The sequence below is a fragment of the Arvicanthis niloticus genome, chromosome 21 (genome assembly GCF_011762505.2).
Source record: "Arvicanthis niloticus isolate mArvNil1 chromosome 21, mArvNil1.pat.X, whole genome shotgun sequence".
In the NCBI taxonomy this organism is placed as follows: Eukaryota; Metazoa; Chordata; class Mammalia; order Rodentia; family Muridae; genus Arvicanthis; species Arvicanthis niloticus.
This window is the reverse complement of record NC_047678.1, coordinates 28,071,319-28,093,241: the sequence shown is the minus strand read 5'-3', so window position 1 is coordinate 28,093,241 and position 21,923 is coordinate 28,071,319. Positions and strand designations below refer to the sequence as shown.

At 47.3% G+C, this 21,923-nt stretch overlaps 1 protein-coding gene and 1 non-coding gene across 3 annotated transcripts; both read right to left on the bottom strand.

Annotated features, from left to right (window-relative positions):
• Positions 1-488: 488 nt before the first annotated feature.
• LOC117693902 (U6 spliceosomal RNA) lies at positions 489-598 on the bottom strand. The gene has a single exon (XR_004604493.1). It is a non-coding gene; the product is annotated as a U6 spliceosomal RNA (small nuclear RNA).
• A 2,150-nt stretch (positions 599-2,748) lies between these two features.
• On the bottom strand, positions 2,749-19,371 carry Mon1a (MON1 vesicular trafficking associated A). Of its 2 annotated transcripts, none has more exons than XM_034484542.2 (6): positions 19,088-19,371; positions 7,047-7,186; positions 5,330-5,815; positions 3,862-4,627; positions 3,108-3,255; positions 2,749-3,016 (listed from the first exon to the last, which is right to left on the bottom strand). In XM_034484542.2, exons 2-6 carry the CDS (start codon positions 7,171-7,173, stop codon positions 2,876-2,878), a joined length of 1,668 nt encoding a protein of 555 aa, XP_034340433.1. In that variant the 5' UTR covers positions 7,174-7,186; positions 19,088-19,371; the 3' UTR covers positions 2,749-2,875. The 2 variants fall into 2 exon arrangements, with proteins under 2 accessions (XP_034340433.1, XP_076773723.1); XM_076917608.1 differs by lacking the exon at positions 19,088-19,371 and adding an exon at positions 18,705-18,727.
• Between the last annotated feature and the right edge of the window lie 2,552 nt (positions 19,372-21,923).

Below are 21,923 nucleotides of genomic sequence, written 5' to 3'. Positions count from 1 at the left end.
ATGGAGCAGGAAGAGATGTTCTTAGCCGGGCAGCTTTCTTAGCTCAGTGAACCTGGGCCCTAGAGGGCTCTTCACAGGGCAGCCATAGGCAGTTGTGAGTCCCAAGGCAGCAGAGGACAAGAGAGCTGGGGAGGGAGGAGCTTAAGAGGATTCAGTCCAGCCTGGGGAATTCTACCTTTCCTATTCCACGCCCAGGACAAACTTCACTGCCTGATTCCCCTTTCTAACATGGCCTGAGTGAATGCTTTATCTCCCTTCATCCTTTCATAGTTGAGATGGTATTATCCTAGGATGCCTTTTCTTGTTTGTTTTGTTTTGTTATTTAGAGACAGGATTTCTCTGTGCAGCCCTGGCTGTCTTGGAGCTCATTTTGTAGACCAGATTGGCCTCGAACTCAGAGATCCACCTGCTTTAGCCTTCCAAGTGCTAGGACTAAAGGTGTTTGCCACCATGCCCAGATTTTTTTAAAGCATCATTTAAAATCATCAAAAAATATGGAAGACTTCACAGGTCTGTGAGTCATCCTTACACAGGGGCCATGCTAATCCTCTCTATATTGTATAAAAGAAGGCCTTTTATATCCAGCCTGCGGAAAATGCATCTCATGGGCCACCAAGAGCTTGGGCTTAATACACATTCCCAAAACAGTTAGTTTATGCTCTTTCTCCATCCCCAGGGTAGGACTGCCTAGCTCAGAAATGAATAAATAACACAAAGCAAACCATGGCACCCTTCCAGTATTCCCCATGGTTAACATGTCTAAAGATAGTCATGCAGAGAAAACTGAAATACTCTCCACACAGCGTCCAGACAGGGGCTCTTGTGAATGTTGTTTTGCCTCCAGAGATTGTGAGACATTTCTGGGCACTTGGGGGGAGGGGAGGCTGCAGAGGGGGTGGGAGAGGACACATATTTGGTTGGTTTTGCCCAATCCACTTGGAGGTGGAAGCAGTCATTAGTTGGTTCTCTGCTGCCACCATGTGGCTATGATGGTGATTGCACCCAGGACAAAACTCCGTTGTGGGTAGAGGGTAAATAGGTTTCTCAATTGTGGAGTCCGCAGAATCCCTTAGTTATTTTCATCTGTGGGTTCGGCAGACTTTCAAGGTAGGCATGAAGCCTGAACTCCCCTAAGGTAATCTCACTGGGTTTGGCCTTTTTGGCTTAGGGCTTAAACTATTCTGGCATCTTCTCACCAGTAAAGAGTGCTAGCCCACTTTGACCTCCAAGGGCTATGACCTTTGAACACCTCGGAAGGTTAGGACTAGTTTCTTTCTCCAATCCAGAAATCACGTTAATGAAGTTGGGGATTTCTCTCTAACTACAATATGACCACATAAGATTGTAGCTCTAAGTGACTTGCCCGGTGCTAGAGTGGCTGCCAGAGCACTTAGGGGTTAACTGCTGATCTGAACATCCAGGGATGTCTGTCTTTGCCCAAAAGGTTGGTCTGAAATCCCTGGTCAAAAGCAGGATGAAGAAAAGCACCCAATAGCTAGGAAAGAGGTGTGCAGTGTGTGCTTCTGGGGCCTGTTGCCTGTTAATTCTCACACAAGCTAGACTGAAACCAGAAACCATGGTTCTGCTGCCACGTAAGCACAGCCATCACAATGCATCCTTAACGTGGCCTGTGGTAATTCATATATTCTCTTGTGTGGCCCTACTCTCCGAGACTGCATGGAGGTGGCTCTGACAGCCAGAAGACCACATTCACTGGCTATTCTTCTAGTTAGGCTTTTTGCTTCTCTAATCAATGCAGGTTAGGTCGTAGCAGGACCAGGAGACCCCCTCCCATCCCCCAGCGGGAGCAAATTGGAGGCCTTCCAGCTCCATACTATGCCCCAGATTGCCCAAAGGTCTTATGGTAGAGGGAATGGAACCAGTCCTTTAGTGCCCGAGGCTCCTGGGGGTGTCCACAGTACTTCATGTAGGACAGGCTGAGGGACAACCTAGCACATCTAGTGACATTGTTAAGGTACATCTACTCCTAGAGGCTCCAGAGATCAAGTGGGTTTCCTTTGGCTCTTTCTTGGGGGGTTGTGCTGATGAACTGGCTGGCTGAGATACAGAAACTAAGGCAGACAGCCCTTCATGGGAAAAACTAAGCATGGTCCCCAGAGGCCTGCAGCTATAGGGAGACTAGACTTGGAATTCAATCATACTCAACACTGGGTTGCCTTGCCAAGGGCTCCTACCCAGAAGCTGGTCCAGGTTATCCCCACTTGCCTTACTAACTCAGCCTGGCCTTCCCTACAGCAGCCCATTAACCATAGCCACAACCAACAAGTGTGCTGGTGACTGCACTGTCCTCGAAGCCTGCTTCTGGGCCCCACCAAGGAATAAAGGAGTAGCTAGGGTAAGGTATGGAAAGATGGAGGGAGACAAGGGAAAACAGTGGGGTGCTTATGAACCCTTTACGGGTAGCAGGACTTTGGTGGAACCGAATCAGCCCCAGACTAGAATGTGAGTGACTTGATGCTGGCAAGAGAAGAGAGGTTCAAATTAGCATGTGCTCCCACGTATATGGAATGAGAAGGGGTGGGAAGAGGATCCTGTGTCTATATGTCAGAGTGGTTGGGAAGAGCCAATGACACCTTTACTCCCAGCACACAGGAGGCACAGGCAGGGTCTCTGTGAATTTGAGGACAGCCTGGACATGGTGAGTTCCAACAGCCAATGCTACATACAGAGAGCCTGTCTCAAAACCCGACAAAACAGAACAAAGAGCCAATGACAAAGTGCAACAGGTGTCTTTCTCAATGCACTTTAATGCACGCACCAGCCCACAGTCCCTGCCTGCTGGCTGGGCAGGGGAAGCCAGCCTCACCTGGAGGTTCCCATGGCTTCCCATGCCCAGTGTGCCTTCCCACTGCCATCAGTAGGTGAGGGGCGTGAGGATGAAGAGCCGGTCTTCCTCTTTACGGATCCAGCGCATCAGCTTATGGATGGCACTGACCGCTGATGCCTTGGTTCCCAGCGGGCTGTAGCACATGTAGAGCTCAAAGGCACCTGTCACCTGGAGGAGGGGCAGAGGGTCATCATCTAGAATAGCTATGCCCCTGTGGCATCTACCCAGGATCATCCGCATGAAGACCAGTCCACCTTACCCAGGCTAGGAGGTTCTCATTGGGGCCTGTATAGTAGATGGTCTTGAGTGGGCGAGAGGCATTGTGGGCACGGCTGTGCAGGTACTGGTAGAGGCCCAACAGCCGCTCCTGCTCCTCTTCACTGGAGTATGGGGCCTCAATCTCAGGACTGCAAATGGAGAAGTGGGTTCACAAAGGAAGGCCTTTCACTGCCTTCTCTGGAGATCTAGAAATATCTGTTCGTGCCTGTTCTCCAGATGCACCCCTACAGGAAGGTGTTGTCTTCTGACTACAGAAGACTACCCAGCCCAGAAGGGAGCCCTGCCCCCTTCCCAGGTTCACGGTGACCCTCCCTTGGAGAGGCTGTTTCTGAGTTTAGGTATTTAACAGAGTAGCAGGTCTAGAGTGAAGCAAGGCAAACCCAAAATGGAGGGAACAGGAAAGGAGGACAGACTCTGACATATCTGCCCAGCTCCTTTATTGGGAGTGGGGTCGGTTCTGCATCCTGACCTGGACCAAAATTACCTCAAAAGCAGAGCTGCTACAGGGCAAAGGACGTGGGAAACCCTGTGCTCCAGCCTCTTTACCAAGTTGTTCCAGGCCAGTACTGAAGTAGAGAGAGTGCCCACCGAGTGATGCCTGAGTGAATCAGCCCCAGTATATTGGTACACTCTCAAAAGAGTGGTCCGATTCAGGGCTGCATTTCAGGTCTCAGGACCTACCAGCCTCCCCCATCTGTGTAACCTTGTCTGCCTGAAGCAGTGCCTCCTCTCACCTGGTGAAGAGTCCTGAGCTCTTTGATTTATAGAGGAAGTGGCGAAGGTCAGGGATGCCCACTTGGGCAACGCTGTAGTAAGGTGTGCGCAGCGCCTCCCGCAGGGCCAAATGGGCTCCCCGCTTTCGGAGGCGTTCCTGGAAACGGCGGCGGCAGTCAGAGACTGCAAAGAAGTCCTCACGGTCAGTGGAGATCAGCAGCAGGCAGAGGTCGGTGTCAGGTTCTAGGTAAGAGATGTGTGCGTGGAAGAAGCCGGCCGCATTGAACTTTGGCAGGCACACTGGGGTCCAAGCCTCGCCCTCACGGAAGGAGGAGGAGGAGCTAATGAGGTTGAAAAGCAAGTGCAGGTCGATGGGATGCAGGAATTGGTCCTTGCGGCGCACGAGCGCCACCAGCTGGTTGCGGGCCAGCAGGATGGAAAAGACCAGGCTGCGAGCACGCGCCTGCTGCAGGCTGGCACTCACCGTGTCCCGCACGGCCGCTGCCAAAGGCAGGCACCGCGCCGCACCCATCAGGAAACTGGGGTCTCGAGCCATTAGCTGCAGCAGGTTATCGGTGATTCGCTCGGAGCCCGAGAGCAGGCGTCGCAGGTCGTAGTTCTGCTTCTGCTGGAAGATGTGGCTCAGCTGCGCGCCGGTAAGAAGGCTCAGGATCTGGTAGTAGATGTACAGTAGCTCCTGCGCCAGCTCCTGGGCCGACTGCCGCGTGCGGGCCACCGCCACCAGCACCAGAGGGCTCCGGCGCACGAATACTACCTTGTAGCCATCTGAGGGTGTGGGGAGGGGGTCAGCTTCAGCCTTCCTCCCAGAAGCCCTCCCGGATAGGCTTTCCCAGTGGGTACACAGCTTCACTTTCCAGGGTTTTCTTGCTGGGAGGTCTGAGGGGACTTAATGGTGTGGTCAGCCACTCACCTCCCTTCCCTGCCATTTGCTTCACAAACTAACATTCTTTTATCTGTTTGCTTTTTGAGAGCGTCTCTCTAGAGTAGCCAAGGTTGGCCTAGGACTGGCTAATGTAGCTGAGGCTGATTCTCCTGCCCCCACCTCCCAAGTGCTGGGATTTACAGATAGATGGACATCACCAGACCCCAAGTCAAGAAAGCACATTTTTACTATAAGTGCTAACTCAATTAGCAATCGATCTGGGCTAAGGATCTGGGACCAACTGTTTGTTTTTAATTCATTCTTTTGTCACCGCCCGCAGGAGGCTTTCATCCTTTCTGGTGGTCTTGCCAAAGCCCCACCACCCCAGGAGGCCTCTATTGTTATTCTACCTTCGGTGAGACCGTAAGGCTTAAGAGATGAAAGTACTTGTCTCTCAGGCAAAGACAACCCAGGTTTCTAGGGCTGTGTGTGTGTGTGTGTGTGTGTGTGTGTGTGTTCGCGCCTGCGTGCATGTCTGTCCAAAACTTGGTATGAATAAACCCTGCCACTGGAGCCTTCCCCACAACCCTCTTCAGGTGGCTCACCTGCATGGATGGAGCGGATGGCATTCTTGTCTGCCTCCAGGAAGGACACCAGGGCAACCATGACACCCATAGTGCTGGAAAGTGCTTCCTCAGACCCATAGCGAGAATACACAGGCTTCCCTGCCTCACTCAGTACAAATACATGCTTCTGGTGGAGACGCCACGCCTCTGTAGCATCCTCCTCATCCCCTTCAGTTGAGCCCTCTTGGGAGGGCTCTGTGGCTGGCCGTCCAGCTGCCCCCTGGGGCTCCAGCCAGTCTTCAGAGCTCCCTGGCAGCATTTCCTCTTGCAGGTCTCGGGCCACACCTGTCAGCTGGGTGCTTAGTTCGCTGAAGTCCTGGCTAATCTGGCGCATGTCTGTAGGCAGTGGTGGGGGACTCCCAGCATACTCCTTGGGGCTGTCCCCAGAAGCTTCCCTGTCTTCTAACTCTGTCAGGTCTTCATAGGAACGTGTATGGACGAACATTGCACCCTCCTGCCCAGCACCTGCAGACCAAAAGCACTGGTGCTTAGAGAGACCGCTGTTGCCAGACACCCACCACTCACCAAGGAGATGCCTAGTGCTTAGTGCCAAGATACACCCCCTCCTCCTCCCATGGTCTGTCATGGACCATGCTAATCTACAACTTAGAAGCCCCAGGTCTCATGGCAGCATTGGAAATTGGTATCTGCCAACCTCTTACTAACTCTGAACAGCTTACCCCTTGCCCGTTCCAAACATACCGGTCTTTATGGACCTGCACTTTGGACCCCTGAACACTTAGACTTACCTCAGGAGCCCTGCACCTGCTGTTTACCTGAAGGCATCACTAGCCCCCCATGTGGGTGAGTACTTGTCACACGTCAGCTCTCAGGGAAGATGTAGTTACTTATACGCCTGATGGTCAACCACAGACAGTATCACTCTTTGTTTTAGTCACTACAGTGGTATTCCCCAAGAGCATGGACTTACTTATTTACTTCCTCCATCCATGAGGGAGGGCTGTGATAGCCACTGACTACTGCCAGCCTGTGGCTTCTCCAAGACAGGGACCATGTTGATATTGATTGATTGATTGATTGTTTGATTGATTGATTGTAACCTGAAGCCCTGTTGCTACTTTGTTTCCTTGTTTTGGAGATATGGTCTTAGTATTTAAGTAAGTGGCTAGCCTCATACTCATTACGTAGCCCCAGGTTGGCCATGAATTCACACCAATCCCACCTTAGCCCATGGGTGACCTACATGTGCTGGGATCACAGGTGGACAGCACCACATTCAGCTCTTCTTTTTCTTTTGAAACACAGTTTGGGTTTTTATTACAAGATACTTTAGCTGGGTGGTGGTGGTGCACACCTTTAATTCCAGCACTCAGGAGGCAGAGGCAGGTGGATCTCTTGTGAGTTTCAGGCCAGCCTGGCCTACAGAGAGTCAGGATAGCCAGGACTACACAGAGAAATCCTGTCTTAAACCTCCCTCCCCGCTACAAAAAGAAAAAAGATATTTTAAATATAGACTTTTAAGTAAGATCAATAAGAAAAGAGAGCCTGTTTTGACAGGAAATGACTAGAAAGGAAAGCTGTAAACTGAGCCCTACTTTCTGCAATCTCCAGCATAGCATATGACAAAGGCCTGACTAGTGGCTGAGCAAGTGTACACGCAGGAAGAGAGGGAAGATCAATTGTGAACCCCGCCTCCCTCTGGAGGCTTGGCTGTTCCACCAGTCTCTGCCCATACCTGGCTCCGTTCCCTGGGTCAGTCCTGGCGTGGGACTCTCAGCTCTTTCCACACTTTGGCCATTGGAAGGAGCCAATGTGCCCTCAGGGCATTCGCTGCTTCTCTTCCTCTGCATTTCAGCAGCCATCTTTTGGGCCGTCCTGTGAGGTAAAAGAAGGGCATCATGGAGAGCAAAGAAGTAAGGTGTGCTGGCAGAGACGTTGGTGGGGTTGACAGTAGTACTTTCTTACCAGGACCCCACTAAAAACAACCTGGGGATGGCTTCTGAGTACTCTCTCACTCATTAAAATAATAATAATAAGTTGGTTTTTTCTAGATGTGGTGGCTGGTACCTATAATCCTAGGACTCAGGAGACTTGAGTCAGAAGAACTCCCCAGAGTACCAGCTAGCTGTGGCTACATAGTAAAACCTTACTTTAGAAACTACAATCAATCCAAAAAAAAAAAAAAAAAGAAAAAAGAAAGAAAGAAAGAAAGAAAGAAAGAAAGAAAGAAAGAAAAAGAATGATTTAGAAGGGGCTGGAGGGATGGCTCAGTGGTTAAGAGTACTGACTGTTCTTCTAGGGGTCCTGAGTTTAATTCCCAGCAACCACATGGTGGCTCACAACCATCTGTAATGGGATCTGATGCCCTCTTCTGGTGTGTCTGAAGAGAGTGACAGTGTACTCACATACATAAAATAAATAAATCTAAAAAAAAACCAAAAAGACAAAAGAAAGATTTAAAAACTACAATCTCTCCTTCCATTTCCTCTTCCCTCTCCCTCTCCTGGAAGCTGAAACCAAGGGCCTTGTACATAGTAGGTAGACACTTTACCGCTGAGCTATATACCTTGTACATAGTAGGTAGACACTTTACCGCTGACCTATATACCAGCCATCGTGTTCCTTTTCTGATTATAAAAAGACACATTCATCACAGAAAACTTGGAAACACCGGAAGCCTAAAGAAATGTTATTCATTCTCTCTCTCTCTCCCACTCAATCTTCCTAGCTATCCTGACAGTGTTAGCTGCTATTATTAGTTTGTTTCAAAACATGCTTTTAATTTTTTGTGTTTCTTAAGACAGGTTCTCTACGTAGTTCTGGCTGCACTGGAGCCTGATGTGTAGGCCAGGCTGGCCTCAAACACATCTGCCTCTGCCTCCAGCGCTTGGACCATGGGCATGCACCATCACAACCAACTTGAAAACATATATTTTATCCACATTTAAATTTGTTTATTTGGAGGCTAAAAAGATGGCTCAGTAGTTAAGAGCACTTGGTTTTCCAGAGGACTTGAGTTCCATTCCCAGGACCCACATGGTGGGTCACAAATGCCTACAACTCTAGTTCCATTCAGATACTGGGCACACATGTGACAGACATACATAAACGCAGGGGCAAAACATTCTCACACACAAAATAGCATAATAAATCTTTAAAATAATTAAAAGTTATTAAAGGTGTGTGCCAGGTATGCACAGAATCAAAGAACACTTTTCAGGAGTCAGTTCTCTCCTACCACTTTGAGGCAGAGTCTGCCTTGTTTCTGTCACTGTGCAGTGTACTCAGGCTAGCTGACCCATAACTTCCTGCTGATTCACCTGTCTCTGCCTCCTGTCTCACCATAGATACTGCAATTACAGATATGGACATTGCACCGGCTTTTCACATGTGGGGTTCAAGGATCAAACTCAACTTTGGCAGCAAGTGCCTTCACCCACTGAGCCATCTCATAAGCCTCTGTATACACAAAATGACATGTCAAATAAAGTAGAATACATAAAGGAAGAGGACCAGAAGGAAGTAACACTGTCTGCTTAGCCAGTATTTATACAATATTTGAGAGACTGAGACAGAAGGATTGTTGAAAGTTTTGGGCCAGCCTGTGTTACATAGTGACAAGGCCAGCCTGAAATATATAGTGAAACCCTGACTCAAAAAAAAAAGGTCAAATACGCCAGGTGGTGGTGGCGCACTCCTTTAATCCCAGCACTTGGGAGGCAGAGGCAGGCGGATTTCTGAGTTCGAGGCCAGCCTGGTCTACAGGGTGAGTTCCAGGACAGCCAGGACTACACAGAGAAACCCTGTCTCGAAAAAAAAAAAAAGGTCAAAATACAGGTTAGCCTGCTCTGAGTTTATGTGTACAATTCAGAGCACAGCTCTAATCGGGTTTGTCTACAGAGCTGAGAAATGAAGCTCAGGGTTTGTCTGATGTTACTACAGCAGGGAAGAACATGACACGGGACTTGAAACACTTCTACAATGATTTTCTCACTCCACACTCTACCAGGCACTTACCAGGGCTGGGCATGGTGGCGGACTCCTATGATCCCAGCACCAGGAAAGCTAAGGTAGGTACATTTCTGTAAGTTTGAGGCCAGCCTGATTTACAGAGCCAAGCTCAAGGCCAGCCAGAGTTACAAAAAAGAGACTATATATTTAAAAAAAAATACAAATTGGAGGGGTTGGAGAGATGGCTCAGGGGTTAAGAGCACTGACTGTTCTTCCAGGGGTCCTGAGTTCAATTCCCAGCAACCACACTGTGACTCACAACCATCTGTAATGGGATCCAATGACCTCTTCTGGTGTCTCTGAAGACAGCGACAGTGTACTCATATTAATAAAATAAATAAACCTAAAAACAACAACAACAAATCCACAACAAATTGGAGCTGGCTGTGGTGATGCATCCCTTTATCCCAGCATTTGGGAGGCAGAGACATGAGGATCTCTGTGACTTTGAGGCCAGCTTGGTTTATGGCAGAGTTTCAGGACAGCCAGAGCTACACAGAGAGATCCTGACAGAAAAACAAAACAAAACAAAAAAACAAAAGGCAAAACCTGAACTGACCCACAGTTCTCTCTGGACATTCCAGTACTTGCAGAGGACAGTGGTGAGTCCCCTTGAGTAGCCTTTTCTTTAGACTAGATCCCTGGTTTCCTCTGCCAAAGATGACTCCATTGTTTGTAAATAGCTACAGTTGGGCAGAGTGATGCATGCAGCTCTGGGGAGGAAGAGGCAGAGGCGCAGAGGCAGGGGATCTAGAGTTTGAGGACAGTCTGGGCCACACCCACAAAACTGGCAAGGAAGCAAGGAAGGAAGGAAGGAAGGAAGAAAGGAAGGAAGGAAGGAAGGAAGGAAGGAAGGAAGGAGAAGAGTGGGCAGGTAGGTGATATAAGAACGTGCCTGTAATTTCAGAGCTCAGGAGGTAGAACAAGGGGATTGGGAGTTCAAAGCCAGCATGAACTACCTGAGAACCTGTCTCAAAGCAAAATAAAAGTCAAGTACAGACAAAACAAAACCTAAAAAAGTATGACATCTTAACCCTGATTTTCTTCTAGCCACCAAACCATTTTTCCTGCTGCTATTTTATTAAAAAAATTTTTTTTTGAGATAGTGTTTGTCTGTGCAGCCCTGGCTGTTCTAGAGCTCACTCTGTAGACCAGGCTACCCTCAAGTTCAGGGATCTTCCTGCATCTGCCTCCCCAGGGCTGGGATGAAAGGTGTGGGGCACACCTGGCTAGGGCTCACATTTTTGATTAGGCAAAATCTACCATGGGTCTAGAAGCATGTCTTTTCTTTCTTAATTAAATGTTGCTGTTTTTCTTTTTTTTATTATTATTATTTTGTTTTGTTTTTCAAGACAGGGTTTCTCTGTGTAGCCCTGACTGTCCTGATACTCACTCTGTAGACCAGGCTGGCCTCAAACTCAGAAATCTGCCTGCCTCTGCCTGTGTGCACCACCACGGTCCAACACTGTTTTTCTTTTTCAAATATTGGTTTGTATATGTGTGTATGTATATACCTGTCTCTCTGTGTGCAGCTGTATGCACTTGTGTGCAGCTTTGTACTGTGTGGGAGACAGACATCATCAGGGCTCTCACATTTTCTCAGCTAATCTGGAAGCCAGCAACCCTCCTCTCTGCCTTTCTTGGAAGTGGAGTTGCAGGATATTTGTCAAGTACCTGGCTTGTTATGTTGTGGTGTTTGAATATGCTTGGCCCAGGGAGTGGCACTATTAGGAGGTGTGGCCTTGTGGGAGGGATGCTGAACTAAAGGCGTATATCACCTTGCCTGGGCCTAAGCTTTTCATGGCCACTATGCCTCAAGGTCTGGATCAAAAGCGAATGTCTTCCAGCCTCAAGATCTGGACCACAGGTATGCCCTCCATTTCTGGATTGTAGTTCACTCTAGATTTAGTCAAGTTGACAAATAATGTGGAGGTTTGAATATGGTTGGTCTAGGGAGTGGCACTATTAGGTCGTGTGGTGTGCCCTTATTGGAGTAGGTGTGCCCTTGCTGGAGGAAGTGTGTCACTTTGGGGGTGGGCTTTGAGAGCCTCCTCCTAGCTGCCTGGAAGGTCTTCTGACTGCCTTCAGAACAAAGTGTAGAATTCAGCTCCTCTATGCTTCCCACCATGATGATAAGGGACTGATCCTCAGAACCTGTAAGCCAGTTCCAATTAAACGTTGTCCATTATATAAGAGTCGCCTTGGTCATGGTATCTGTTAACAGCAGTAAAACCCTGACTAAATCCTTGTGGCTTTGAGAAAACACTGGGCGGTGGTGGCGCACGCCTTTAATCCCAGCACTTGGGAGGCAGAGGCAGGTAGATTTCTGAGTTCTAGGCCAGCCTGGTCTACAGAGTGAGTATCAGGACAGCCAGGACTACACAGAGAAACCCTGTCTCGAAAACAAACAAACAAACAAACAAACAAAAAAATGTAGGAGAAAACACTCAATGACTGGATGAACAATCTCTTCAGTCCCTGTCTGGTAATTATTCTGAGTGACTCATTCCAATCAGTGGTCCCTTCTATTAACATCTGATAGCTCTGCCATTTTGAAACACTGCCTTTCACATTCAGCAACATGGGAAAACATAGTTAGAAGATTATAATTTGATATTATAATCTGATATTACTTCAGAGTCAAAGCTGCCTAGAATTAGTGTCATAGCTAAGGGGGCTGGGAAGTTTGGAAAGTCCACAGACAACTCTTAAGCAGTAAGGTCTCTGCCACAGCATCTACCCTTCTCCTATTCTCTCTGGAATCTACCACATCCAGACATTATCCCACCAATAACCTCCAAGATCAACTCACCTCACCCCTGAGCTGTAATAGTAGATACCCCTGATATACACTCATCCTCTCTCCCACCTCCTTTTCCTCTTCCAGCTCTTGTCCCATCTTTATATTTTTAGACATGACTCACTTTGGCTAAAGCTGCTCTGCTGGTCTGAGGTTTACTAAATAGTACAGTTTGGATTTGAACATGAGAGAACTGACTTCTTTCCTCACAAGTACTAAGACTATGCCACCAACCCTGTCTTACTTCCCTGCTGAAGCACCTACAGCTCTTGGCTTCTAGAATGCCATTCTCTTTTCTTGGCTCTGTTGACTCATGGACTACCCATGTGCGTGCTTCCTACATTTCTGTCTGGAATGGCCCAGAGTTCAGTCCTTGCTTCTCTTCTGTCCTCAATGCCTTTGAGGTCTCATTCCAGTCTTGTAAGCTACCTCTGCACATTAATGGATCCAACTTTAATTCTAGCCCCTAACTTCCTCCTGATTTACAGGCATACACTGTCTCTTTGTTATCTTAAAGTTATATGCCCCCAACCAAGCTCCCAATTTTTCTAAAGACTGTTTCTTGCTAGGTGTGGTGGCACACACCCCAAATCCTAGCACTTGAGTTGAGGCCAGAGGGTCCGGAGTTCAAGGTCATTGTAAGCTACAAAGCAAGAAACTTCAAATTCAGTCTTGCCTAAAGGAGACCTTGTCAAAAAAAAAAAAACCAAACAAACAAAAAAACAAACAAAAAAACAAAAAATCACCACACCAAAAAACCAAAAACCAGACTAGCAGGGAGAGTGGTGGGAAACATGGCTCAGTAGTAAAAATATTTACTGCTCCTCTAGAAGAGCCAAGCTTGGTTCTCAGGCCCACGTCAGGCCCACGTCAGGCCCAGAGCTGCCTGTAAGTCCGTCCTACTGTGGGAATGGATGTCCTCTTCAAAGCACCCAAGTGGCATGCATTTACCAACACAAAAACAATAAAAACACATCTTTAAAAACCAAGCTAGCCAGGTGGTGGTGGCACACACCTTTGATCCCAGCACTCAGGAAGCAGCAGAGGCAGGAGGATCTAGAATTTAAAGCCAGCCTGGTCTGAGATCCAGGATAGCCAGGGTTACACAGAGAAACTCTGTCTCAAAACAAACAAACAAACAAACAAACAAATGAATAAACAAGTCAATCCAAACCAACGTGGACGACAGGGATGGCCGGCTTGCTGAGTGACATGCTAGCCCCGCAAACAAGAAGGCATGAGTCCCATTCCCAGAACCAGCGTGAAGGTGCTGGGTTTGGTGCCATTTATAATTCCAGTGCTGTGGAGGCAGAGACAAGAGGATGCCTGGTGCTGGTGCTTGCAGGCCAGCCGATAGCCTCACGAAGACCCAATTTCATGGGAGGTGAACAGCTTTCCTGAGAATGATTCTGAGGGCTTCATGTGAACTTGGTTTAGTATGAACACACACACAGCAGTGAGCTTTGATGAGAAAATATTTTAAACATCTTATATCCCAATATTCTAACTTAATAGCATTATTTTTCCCATTGAAAGTAATACAGCCGGGCGGTGGTGGCGCACGCCTTTAATCCCAGTACTTGGGAGGCAGAGGCAGGTGGATTTCTGAGTTCGAGGCCAGCCTGGTCTACAGAGTGAGTTCCAGGACAGCCAGGGCTACACAGAGAAACCCTGTCTCGAAAAACAAAACAAAACAAAACAAAACAAAACAAAAAAACAAAAAAAAAAAAAAAAAAAAGAAAGTAATACAGACAGCCGGGTGGTGGTGGCGGTTAATCCCTGAACTTGGGAGGCAAAAGCAGGGGAACTCTGAGTTTGAGGCTAGCCTGAACATGGAGAAACCCTGTCTCGAAAAAGAAAAAAAAAGTTGAGTGGTGGTGGGTGGTATGGTACATGCCTTTGATTCCAGCACTCAGGAGGCAGAGGCAGGTAGATCTTTTGAGTTCAAGGCCAGACTGGTCTACAGAGTCAGTTCTAGGACAGCCCGGGGCCACATAGAGAAACCAGATCTCAAAAAACAGTGATGATGAAGATGAGGAGGAGGAACAGGAGAAAAATGATATAAGTGGGGATCTAGGAATATGACTCAGGTGGTAGGGTGCTCGCTTAGTACGCTCAAAGGTTCTACCTAAACTGGTGGTGCATGCCTGCAAACTCAGTACTCTAGTGATGAAAGCAGAGGGGGTCAGAAGTTCAAGGGAATCTTTAGCCAGTATAGTGAGTGTGATGTCAGCTTGGTCTGAATGAGATGCTGTCTTTAAAAAAAAAAAACACAAAACTAGGTATTATGGCTTAGGCTTGGTAGGCCAATGCAGGAAGGTTGCTGCAAGTCTGAGGCTACTCCAAGCTACAGAGTGAGGCAAACAAACAGTAGGTGGTGGGGGCTGTAGCTCAGTTTGGTCTTCAAAATATGACATGGTGACAGGGCATGGTTAGCACTCCAGAGGGGCAGCAGCTTGGGATACCTGAGAACCTATCTTTACAAGAGATAGACAGACAGAGACAGAGAGACAGAAGATAAACCATAACGTGGCCAGAAGCTGTGGTGCTGGTGCATAGTTATAGTCCCAGCACTTCAAAAGGTTGAGGCAAGGGTATCACCACAGCCATAACTCTGACCATCCAGAGCTACGTGAATTCAAGGCCTAGCCACATAGTCTCAATAAAACCAAAACTGGGGGTTACGGATGTAATTCAGTTGACGGGGTGCTGGCCTACAACACACAAAGTTCTGGGTTTGAGCCCTGCACTATATAGTACCATGTATGGAACTGGAGAGATAGCCCAGTTGTTAAATGCTTACCTTATGAGCATGAGGACCTAGTTGAATCCCAAGAACCCCTGTGAAAAGCTGGGCACTGTACACCCACTTAATCTCAGTGCCGGAGAAGTGGAGACAGCTAGATCCCTGGAGCTCATGAGCCAAGCTAGCCTTACAAGATGAGTTCCAAACCAATGAGAGACCTTGTCTCAAAAACCAAGGTTGGGCAAGGGAGTGGTAGCCCACACCTTTAATCCTAACATTTATAAGGCAGAGGCAGGCAGATCTAAGTTCTAAGCCAGCCTGGTCTATAGAGTGAGTTCCAGGGCAGCCAAGGCTACACAGAAGAAACCCTGTCTCAAAAACAAGAACAACAACAAAAAGCAAAACAAAGAAACAAAAACCAAGGTTGGGCCAGCCAGCTGGCTCACCAGGTAAAGACACTTGCAGCCAAACTTAACAACTTGAGTTTGATCCCTAGAACTCCCATGAGTCATTTTCTGACTTTCACATGCACCCCTACCCCAAATTTAAAAAAAAAAAAAAAAGTTTAAAAGCAAACAAGCAAGCTGGGCAGTGGTGGCACATGCCTTTAATCCCAGCACTTGGGAGGCAGAGGCAGGCGGATTCTGAGTTCGAGGCCAGCCTGGTCTACAGAGTGAGTTCCAGGACAGCCAGGGCTACACAGAGAAACCCTGTCTCGAAAAACCAAAAAAATAAAAAATAAATAAAAAAATAAATAAACGCAAACAAGCAAGGTCGACAACACCTAAGGAACAACACCTGAGAAATTATATTTTAAGTTGACCTGTGGCCTCAATATGCATACATGTACATGTATGTACATATACACACACACACACACACACACACACACGTACACAAAAACCATGGGTAGAGCTGGAGTAATAGCTTTGGTGTCTAAAGTTTTTTGTGTTTTTGTTTTCTTTGTTTTGTTCTGTTTTGTTTTTTGAGACAGGGTTTCTCTGAGGGTTGTTTGTTTATTTGTTTGTTTGTTTGTTTGTTTTTTGACAGCTTTGGCAGAGGATCCCAGCTCATTTCCCAGGACCCAGGTTGGGTGGCTCACAACAACCTATAATTCCAGCAACCAGGGGACCCAATGCACTTTTTGGGCCTTTAATCCTAGCACTTGGGAGGCAGAGGCAGGCAGATTTCTGAGTTCGAGGCCAGCCTGGTCTACAGAAAAGCCAAATAAATAAATAAATAAATAAATAAATAAATAAATGGCAAATAATAGTGGGAAGGAGACAATAAGAGGTTCCTGATAGAATGGCCAGCTTTCGCAGAATAACTCATCGAAGTTGTAAATGTCTATCTCCAATAGTTGACCATTACTTTTTTGTTTTGTTTTGTTTTGTTTTGTTTTGAGACAGGGTTTCTCTGTGTAGCTCTGGCTGTCTTGGAACTGACTATGTAGACCAAGTTAGCTTTGAACTCAAGAAATTCACCTGCCTCTGCCTCCTGAGTGCTGGGATCAAAGGGGAATGCCACCATATCCAGCACACTGGGCTCAATAGTTGACCATTTCTTATCTCGTCCATGATTATCTGACGGGTCCAAGCCGCCATTATCCCCCTAGCAAATTATTGCCACAACCTCCTAACCAGTACTAATGCTTCCCACCAGGTCTGCCTTTGTAATCAAGGTGAGCCTCTTGAACAGTAGGTCAGGTCAACCCCTTCCTCTGCTTACTACACTGTAATAACTCACTTAGCAAGAGAGTCACTTCCTCCTAAGGGCACACAAGCCCCCTTGGTTTATCCGTTCTCTTTTATTTCTGAGCGTATTTTCTACCCTTTCTTCCCACTCCCTTTTCCACACTAGCTCAGCATGCCCTGAACTCCTCTTCACTTGACCTTTGCCCTTATACTACCTACACCCTAAGTCACTTATCTCTTCCTAGCCTACTTCAGTGACTCATTCCCTCACTTCAGGCTGCTGCTGGAATATCTTATCAGCAGTATATCTGCTCACTCAGACTTTTTTTTTCTCTAGATTGAAGGTCGCCCTGCGGCCTGCTATATTAGACATATGCAAGAGGAATTAAACCAGCACTTAACATATAAATATCTTTGGGGAAAAAAACAAAACAAAACAAAAGAAAGGCCTGTGAAGAACACCCAGTTCGAGCATACCTGGGGTCAAGCCTGTAGAGACAGTTTGTCTTTGGAAGTAATCGAGTGTTCAGAAAAAGCAGCTCTGTAGTTAGAGGAACTGGTTTTACCGGTCTGTTTTCTCACTTATAAAATGGTACAGAGGACTGCAAACAACCGCTAATGGGCTGGAGAGATGGCTCAGTTGGCTAAGAGCACTGACTGTTCTTCCAGAGGTCCTGAGTTCAATTCCCAGAAACCACACAGTGGCTCACAACCATCTGTAATGGGGTGTGGTGCCCTCTTCTGGTGTGTCTGAAGAGAGCAATGGTGGTATACTCATATGCGTAAAACAACAACAAAAGAATAACCACTAATGATTTATGGGGTGGGAAGATTAAATGAGATAATAGATGTGTGATCTGGCTATATCATAGATGTGTGATCTGGCACATCATAGACTCAGATGCAATTATTAGCACATCGTGGTTATTCTTAGCACTCAGACTGCATTTACACAGATCCAGTGGTCTCTGTCCTGTAAATCAATCATTTGAAGATTTTCTCAGTCAGCCAGGGCCTGATGAATGACCTGATGAAACATACTTCCATGAAGCGCTATGAGCGCTAGCTTGAGGGAACCTCTCCTGTCAGGACATCAGAGCCATGGGCCTCAGCCTCAGAGTACCAGGCAAACTGCTATTCACTTTCTCTGCAGTTGCAGAAACAGGTTTGCCAGTTCTCAGCTCGTCCTAGATATTTCTCCCAAATTCATTTACCTCCTAGGTCTGCACAATGCTCTCTCTGTGGCCTTGTACTTCTGGCTTCAAAATCCAAACAAGTTCTACACCAGCCTCACTGTCCCGACAACCCGCTCCCTCAGGACACCTTTTGTGCTTCTGAGTGTTAAATATATCCAGTGTTTCTGAGGGTCCCCAGCATAGGACCTGCACAGAGAAGGGAGCAGGGTCAGCTGTCTAGAGCTAGCTTTTCTTCACAACAGTTTATATGTGAGATCATATAGCATCTTTATCCTCTCGAAGGTCAGTCTTGGGGTTCCAACCAGAAGGCCAGGTGAAGCGAACAGTTTTCTGGATACCCACCCACTCAGGCAAAAAGGTTGAGTGGATCAGGTAAAGCCCACCTCCCACCTCCAATGGACTTTAAACTCCTGCAGCTCGTGCTCCTGGAAAGCTGGTCCTGAAGCAGTTATTCGAGGGAGGGATCTCAGAACAGCCCCAGTAGTCTCTACAGGAACACTTTTTAGACAACTCCTCTAAGTGCCCCCAGGGTGTGCAACTTTTCTTAGAAGCTCCTAGCAGAGCCTGTGAGTAAAATCACCAAGAACAAAATAAGACAAAAAACAAACAAACAAACAAACAAACAAAAAACTGGTGATATTCCCTCCTTCTAATGTGCCTCTCTCCCTCAGATTGATCTCCTTACTGGTTCCAAACAACCTTGATTCCTTTTCCTGTTCGGACAGTGTTTCACCTCTGGTCTTGACCCCTTTGGTCCGCCTAGGAGGACGACTCAGAAAGTATGATAGACAGGGCTCAACTGAGACTGTGCTGTGGCGGCTTCAGCAGGATGCCTACTCTATCTACAACGAGCCTAGCTCCTTGTCACCTCTAGAGGCCACTCCCCTTCCTGACAAAGGCTGCTCACAGTTCCCAAGCAAACTCTATCTAGAAAGGGTTGGCTCACCTAATGTAAGGGCAGCCTTGTTTGCACCCTTGAGAACGAAATCTCAAGCCCGAGACCCTTCCAGAGCTGCCTGACTCACTCCACCATCCGCTGTAGCTTTTAAAGAGAACTCTGAGGGCCGAATATGTCCAAATTGGGGGTTGGTGTCTGCTGCCTATGGGACATTGCCCTCCCGGTCAAAGGATGAGTTCTTGTCTCATCTTTCGTACTGCCCCGCTGGGACCAACCGGCTAAAGGACACCAAAGAGACGCAGTACTCCTATCGGGGAAGTAGATGGCCGGGACCCCCCCCCCCCCCCCGTTTTCAAGCCCCTCCCTCTACAGATGACAGCTTGCCCGCCTCTCGCCGCCTCCAGGCCACGTGGGTTGGCAGTCGAACTCACCTGTTTCTTGGGGTAGCACACGACCTACCGAGGGTGCCAGTCACTGCCCTCTGCCAGACCCCTGGGGAGATATGAGTGTCCAGCCGCACCTGGCCTTAAGGTGCAACTTCGCGGGGCTACCGCCCCTGGAGGATACAGACATGGCCACAGCGGAGGAACTGATCTCTCCTGCCGATCCTTAACCGGCCACCGGCGCAGGAAGACAGCTTTCACCGGCCTCTGGTGGCGGAGGCCCGGTTCCAGCCTCTTGGCCAGCCCCAGCCCGCCCCTGGGTGCATTGTGGGAAATGTAGTCCGTAACTCTCCGCAGCCTAAAGCACTGCGGGAGCGGTTCCGGGCTCCGGAGCCTGGCGATGCCAGAGGCGGGGTCTGACCCAGGTCCCGGGTTGCCTCACCTGGCACCGCCTTCTTCCGTGTCTTAGAGGCCAGTCCTCTACCCTCCCCCCCACAAACACCCACTAGAGGTTTACTTTAAGGGGCAGGAACGAACGTCAGTATTTCCCCGCCGATCATGGAAAGACAATATAAGTCTAGGGAGCTGGATAAATGCCATTAGTGAGCCCAGCTACATAGACTGTAAAGGACGTGGACATGTCGAAAAGATTCAAAAATTGTTCCTTAAAAAGACCTTAAGCCTGGTCACAGTATATTAGTATAAGGCTCTAGAAGGCGCAATTCTCAACACTTTGCATAGACTGACCTGGGAAGCTTTTAAAAAAACATTAATGCCTGGACGCTACCCTTGAGATTTTTACTTAATTGGATGAATGTGAGGAACTTGGAATCGGAGTTATTTTAAAAAGGTCCCGGGTGATTTCTAAGGGCAAGGAACCACAGCTTATAATTTCCTTTCCTAGACACAAAGTAATAAAAACAGGAAAACAAGTTTTCCCAGCAGCCTTATTTTTTGGTGAATAGTTTGAAGAGGCAAAATTAGGGGGTGACTAATATTTATATTTTCTCTGAAGCAATTTGCTCACTTTTTAAGCTTCATGGTTAATTATACCAATAGTTCTGGGATGAAGGACAAAGTCAGAAACCTCTGACTTTCCCTTGCAGTTAGTTGGACAAGCTCCTTTAGGTGGTTGGTCTCCTGTGCTTCACACAGCTCTCTCTCTCTCTCTCTCTCTCTCTCTCTCTCTCTCTCTCTCTCTCTCTCTCTCTCTCTCTCTCTGTGTGCAAATTTGAAACCTGGCTCCATAATACTGGTATATGTATGACTGATATGTTCCTCTCTTTGCTAATGCTGGCTTCCAGGTTCCTACCTTGAGGCAAATATAATTTATGCAGGTTTGTTCTGCACACTTCATTTCATATCATTTCACTATAGGAGTCTAAGGTAAAAATTTTCTTTGTGGGATGATGGGGCTAGAACACAGAGCTTTACACAGCCAACAAGTACTCTACCATTGAGCTTCAGGCTTTACTCCAGAACAACAGTTTTTAACCTGTGGGTCTCAACCTCTCTGGGGGTCCAAAGACCCTTTCACAGGGGTCACATACCAGATATCCTGCATACTGATGTTTACATTGTGATTCATAACAGTAGCAAAATTACAGTTATGAAGTAGCAATGAAAATAATTATAAAAAAAAAGAAAATAATTATGGTTGGCATTACCATAGTATAAAAAAACTGCATGAAAGAGTTGCAGCATTAGGAAGATTGAGACCTGTTCTCAAAGATCTCTTATTCTCTAATTGACACAGAAGTATTTTTGCTGTATTTCATTAACTGCAAGCTATTCCCCCATGGGATTGATCTCCATAGAAGATAAATATCTCTAAAGATAAATATGAAGCCTTCTAGCTACTAGTTTGATGCTACCAGTCTCCACATGGATGTCAGTATTTCTCTTAGAATCTCATTTTTGCTTTGTGTGCATTGTATGTTCTGTGTTCATATATGTGCACATATGTATGGGAATATGTGTAGGGGTGTGTGCATGCAGTACATCAGGTGTTGTTCTAATCAGCTTCAACGGTCAACTTGACACAGCCTACAGTCAACTGAGAAGCTAGTCTCAGTTGAGGGATTGCCCAGATAATATTGACCCATGAGAATGTCTGTAGGGATTGTTTTGGTTGTTAATTGATACAGGAGTGCCAGCTCACTTCGGCTAGTACTGTTCCCTGGGCAGGTGGTCTTGGGCTGTATGAGAAAGCTCGATAAGCTAGAGTGAGCCAGCAAGCAGCATGGGTTCCTTCCTTGTTTCTGCTTCAAGTTCCTGCTGAGCTCCCGTGAGTTTCCTCAAGGATCAACTGTGACCTCTGAGCTGGAATAAACCCTCTCCTCCGCTCAGTTGCCTTTGGTCAGAATGTTCTAGCACAGCAGCAGAAAGGAAGCTAAAACTTCTTTGACACTGTCCCACTTTTATTTTTCATGGAGCCAGGAGCTCACTGGTTGGACCAGACTGCCTTGGCCAGAAAGTTCCAGGGACCCACTTGCCTCAGGAGCCCCAGCACTGGGGTTAAAAATCTCCACCTCTGTGCCTGGCTCTAACGTAGGTGCTGTTCATGCTTGTGTAACAAGCACTTTACCCATGAGTACTTTACAGATTAAGCAGTTTTTCCCCAGTCTTCATTCTTGCTCCTGAGTACAAAAGCCCCATCAGACATGTCTATTTATTGGGATAAGCTGGTGAGCTTGCATCTCTAAGATTTGTGCTTAGCCACTATAGAAGCAAGCCACTGTAGCTACATTTATTTGTTTGTTTGAGGACAGGTTTCCTGTAGCTCAGGCTGGCCTGCACTCCAGATCCTCCTGTTTCTACCTCCAAGAGTGTTGATTACAAGTGTACCACTGAATAGGTAGGATTTTTTTCTTTCTGTACACAA

Bases quoted from the DNA above. Each gene is read 5' to 3' on its own strand.
- Mon1a (XM_034484542.2), bottom strand. From the start codon at position 7,173: ATGGCTGCTGAAATGCAGAGGAAGAGAAGCAGCGAATGCCCTGAGGGC. The intron at 5,816-7,046 runs GTATGGGCAGAG...TTTGGTCTGCAG, and splicing joins GACCCAGGGAACGGAGCCAG to GTGCTGGGCAGGAGGGTGCA. The intron at 4,628-5,329 runs GTGAGCCACCTG...CCACACCCTCAG, and splicing joins CATCCGCTCCATCCATGCAG to ATGGCTACAAGGTAGTATTC.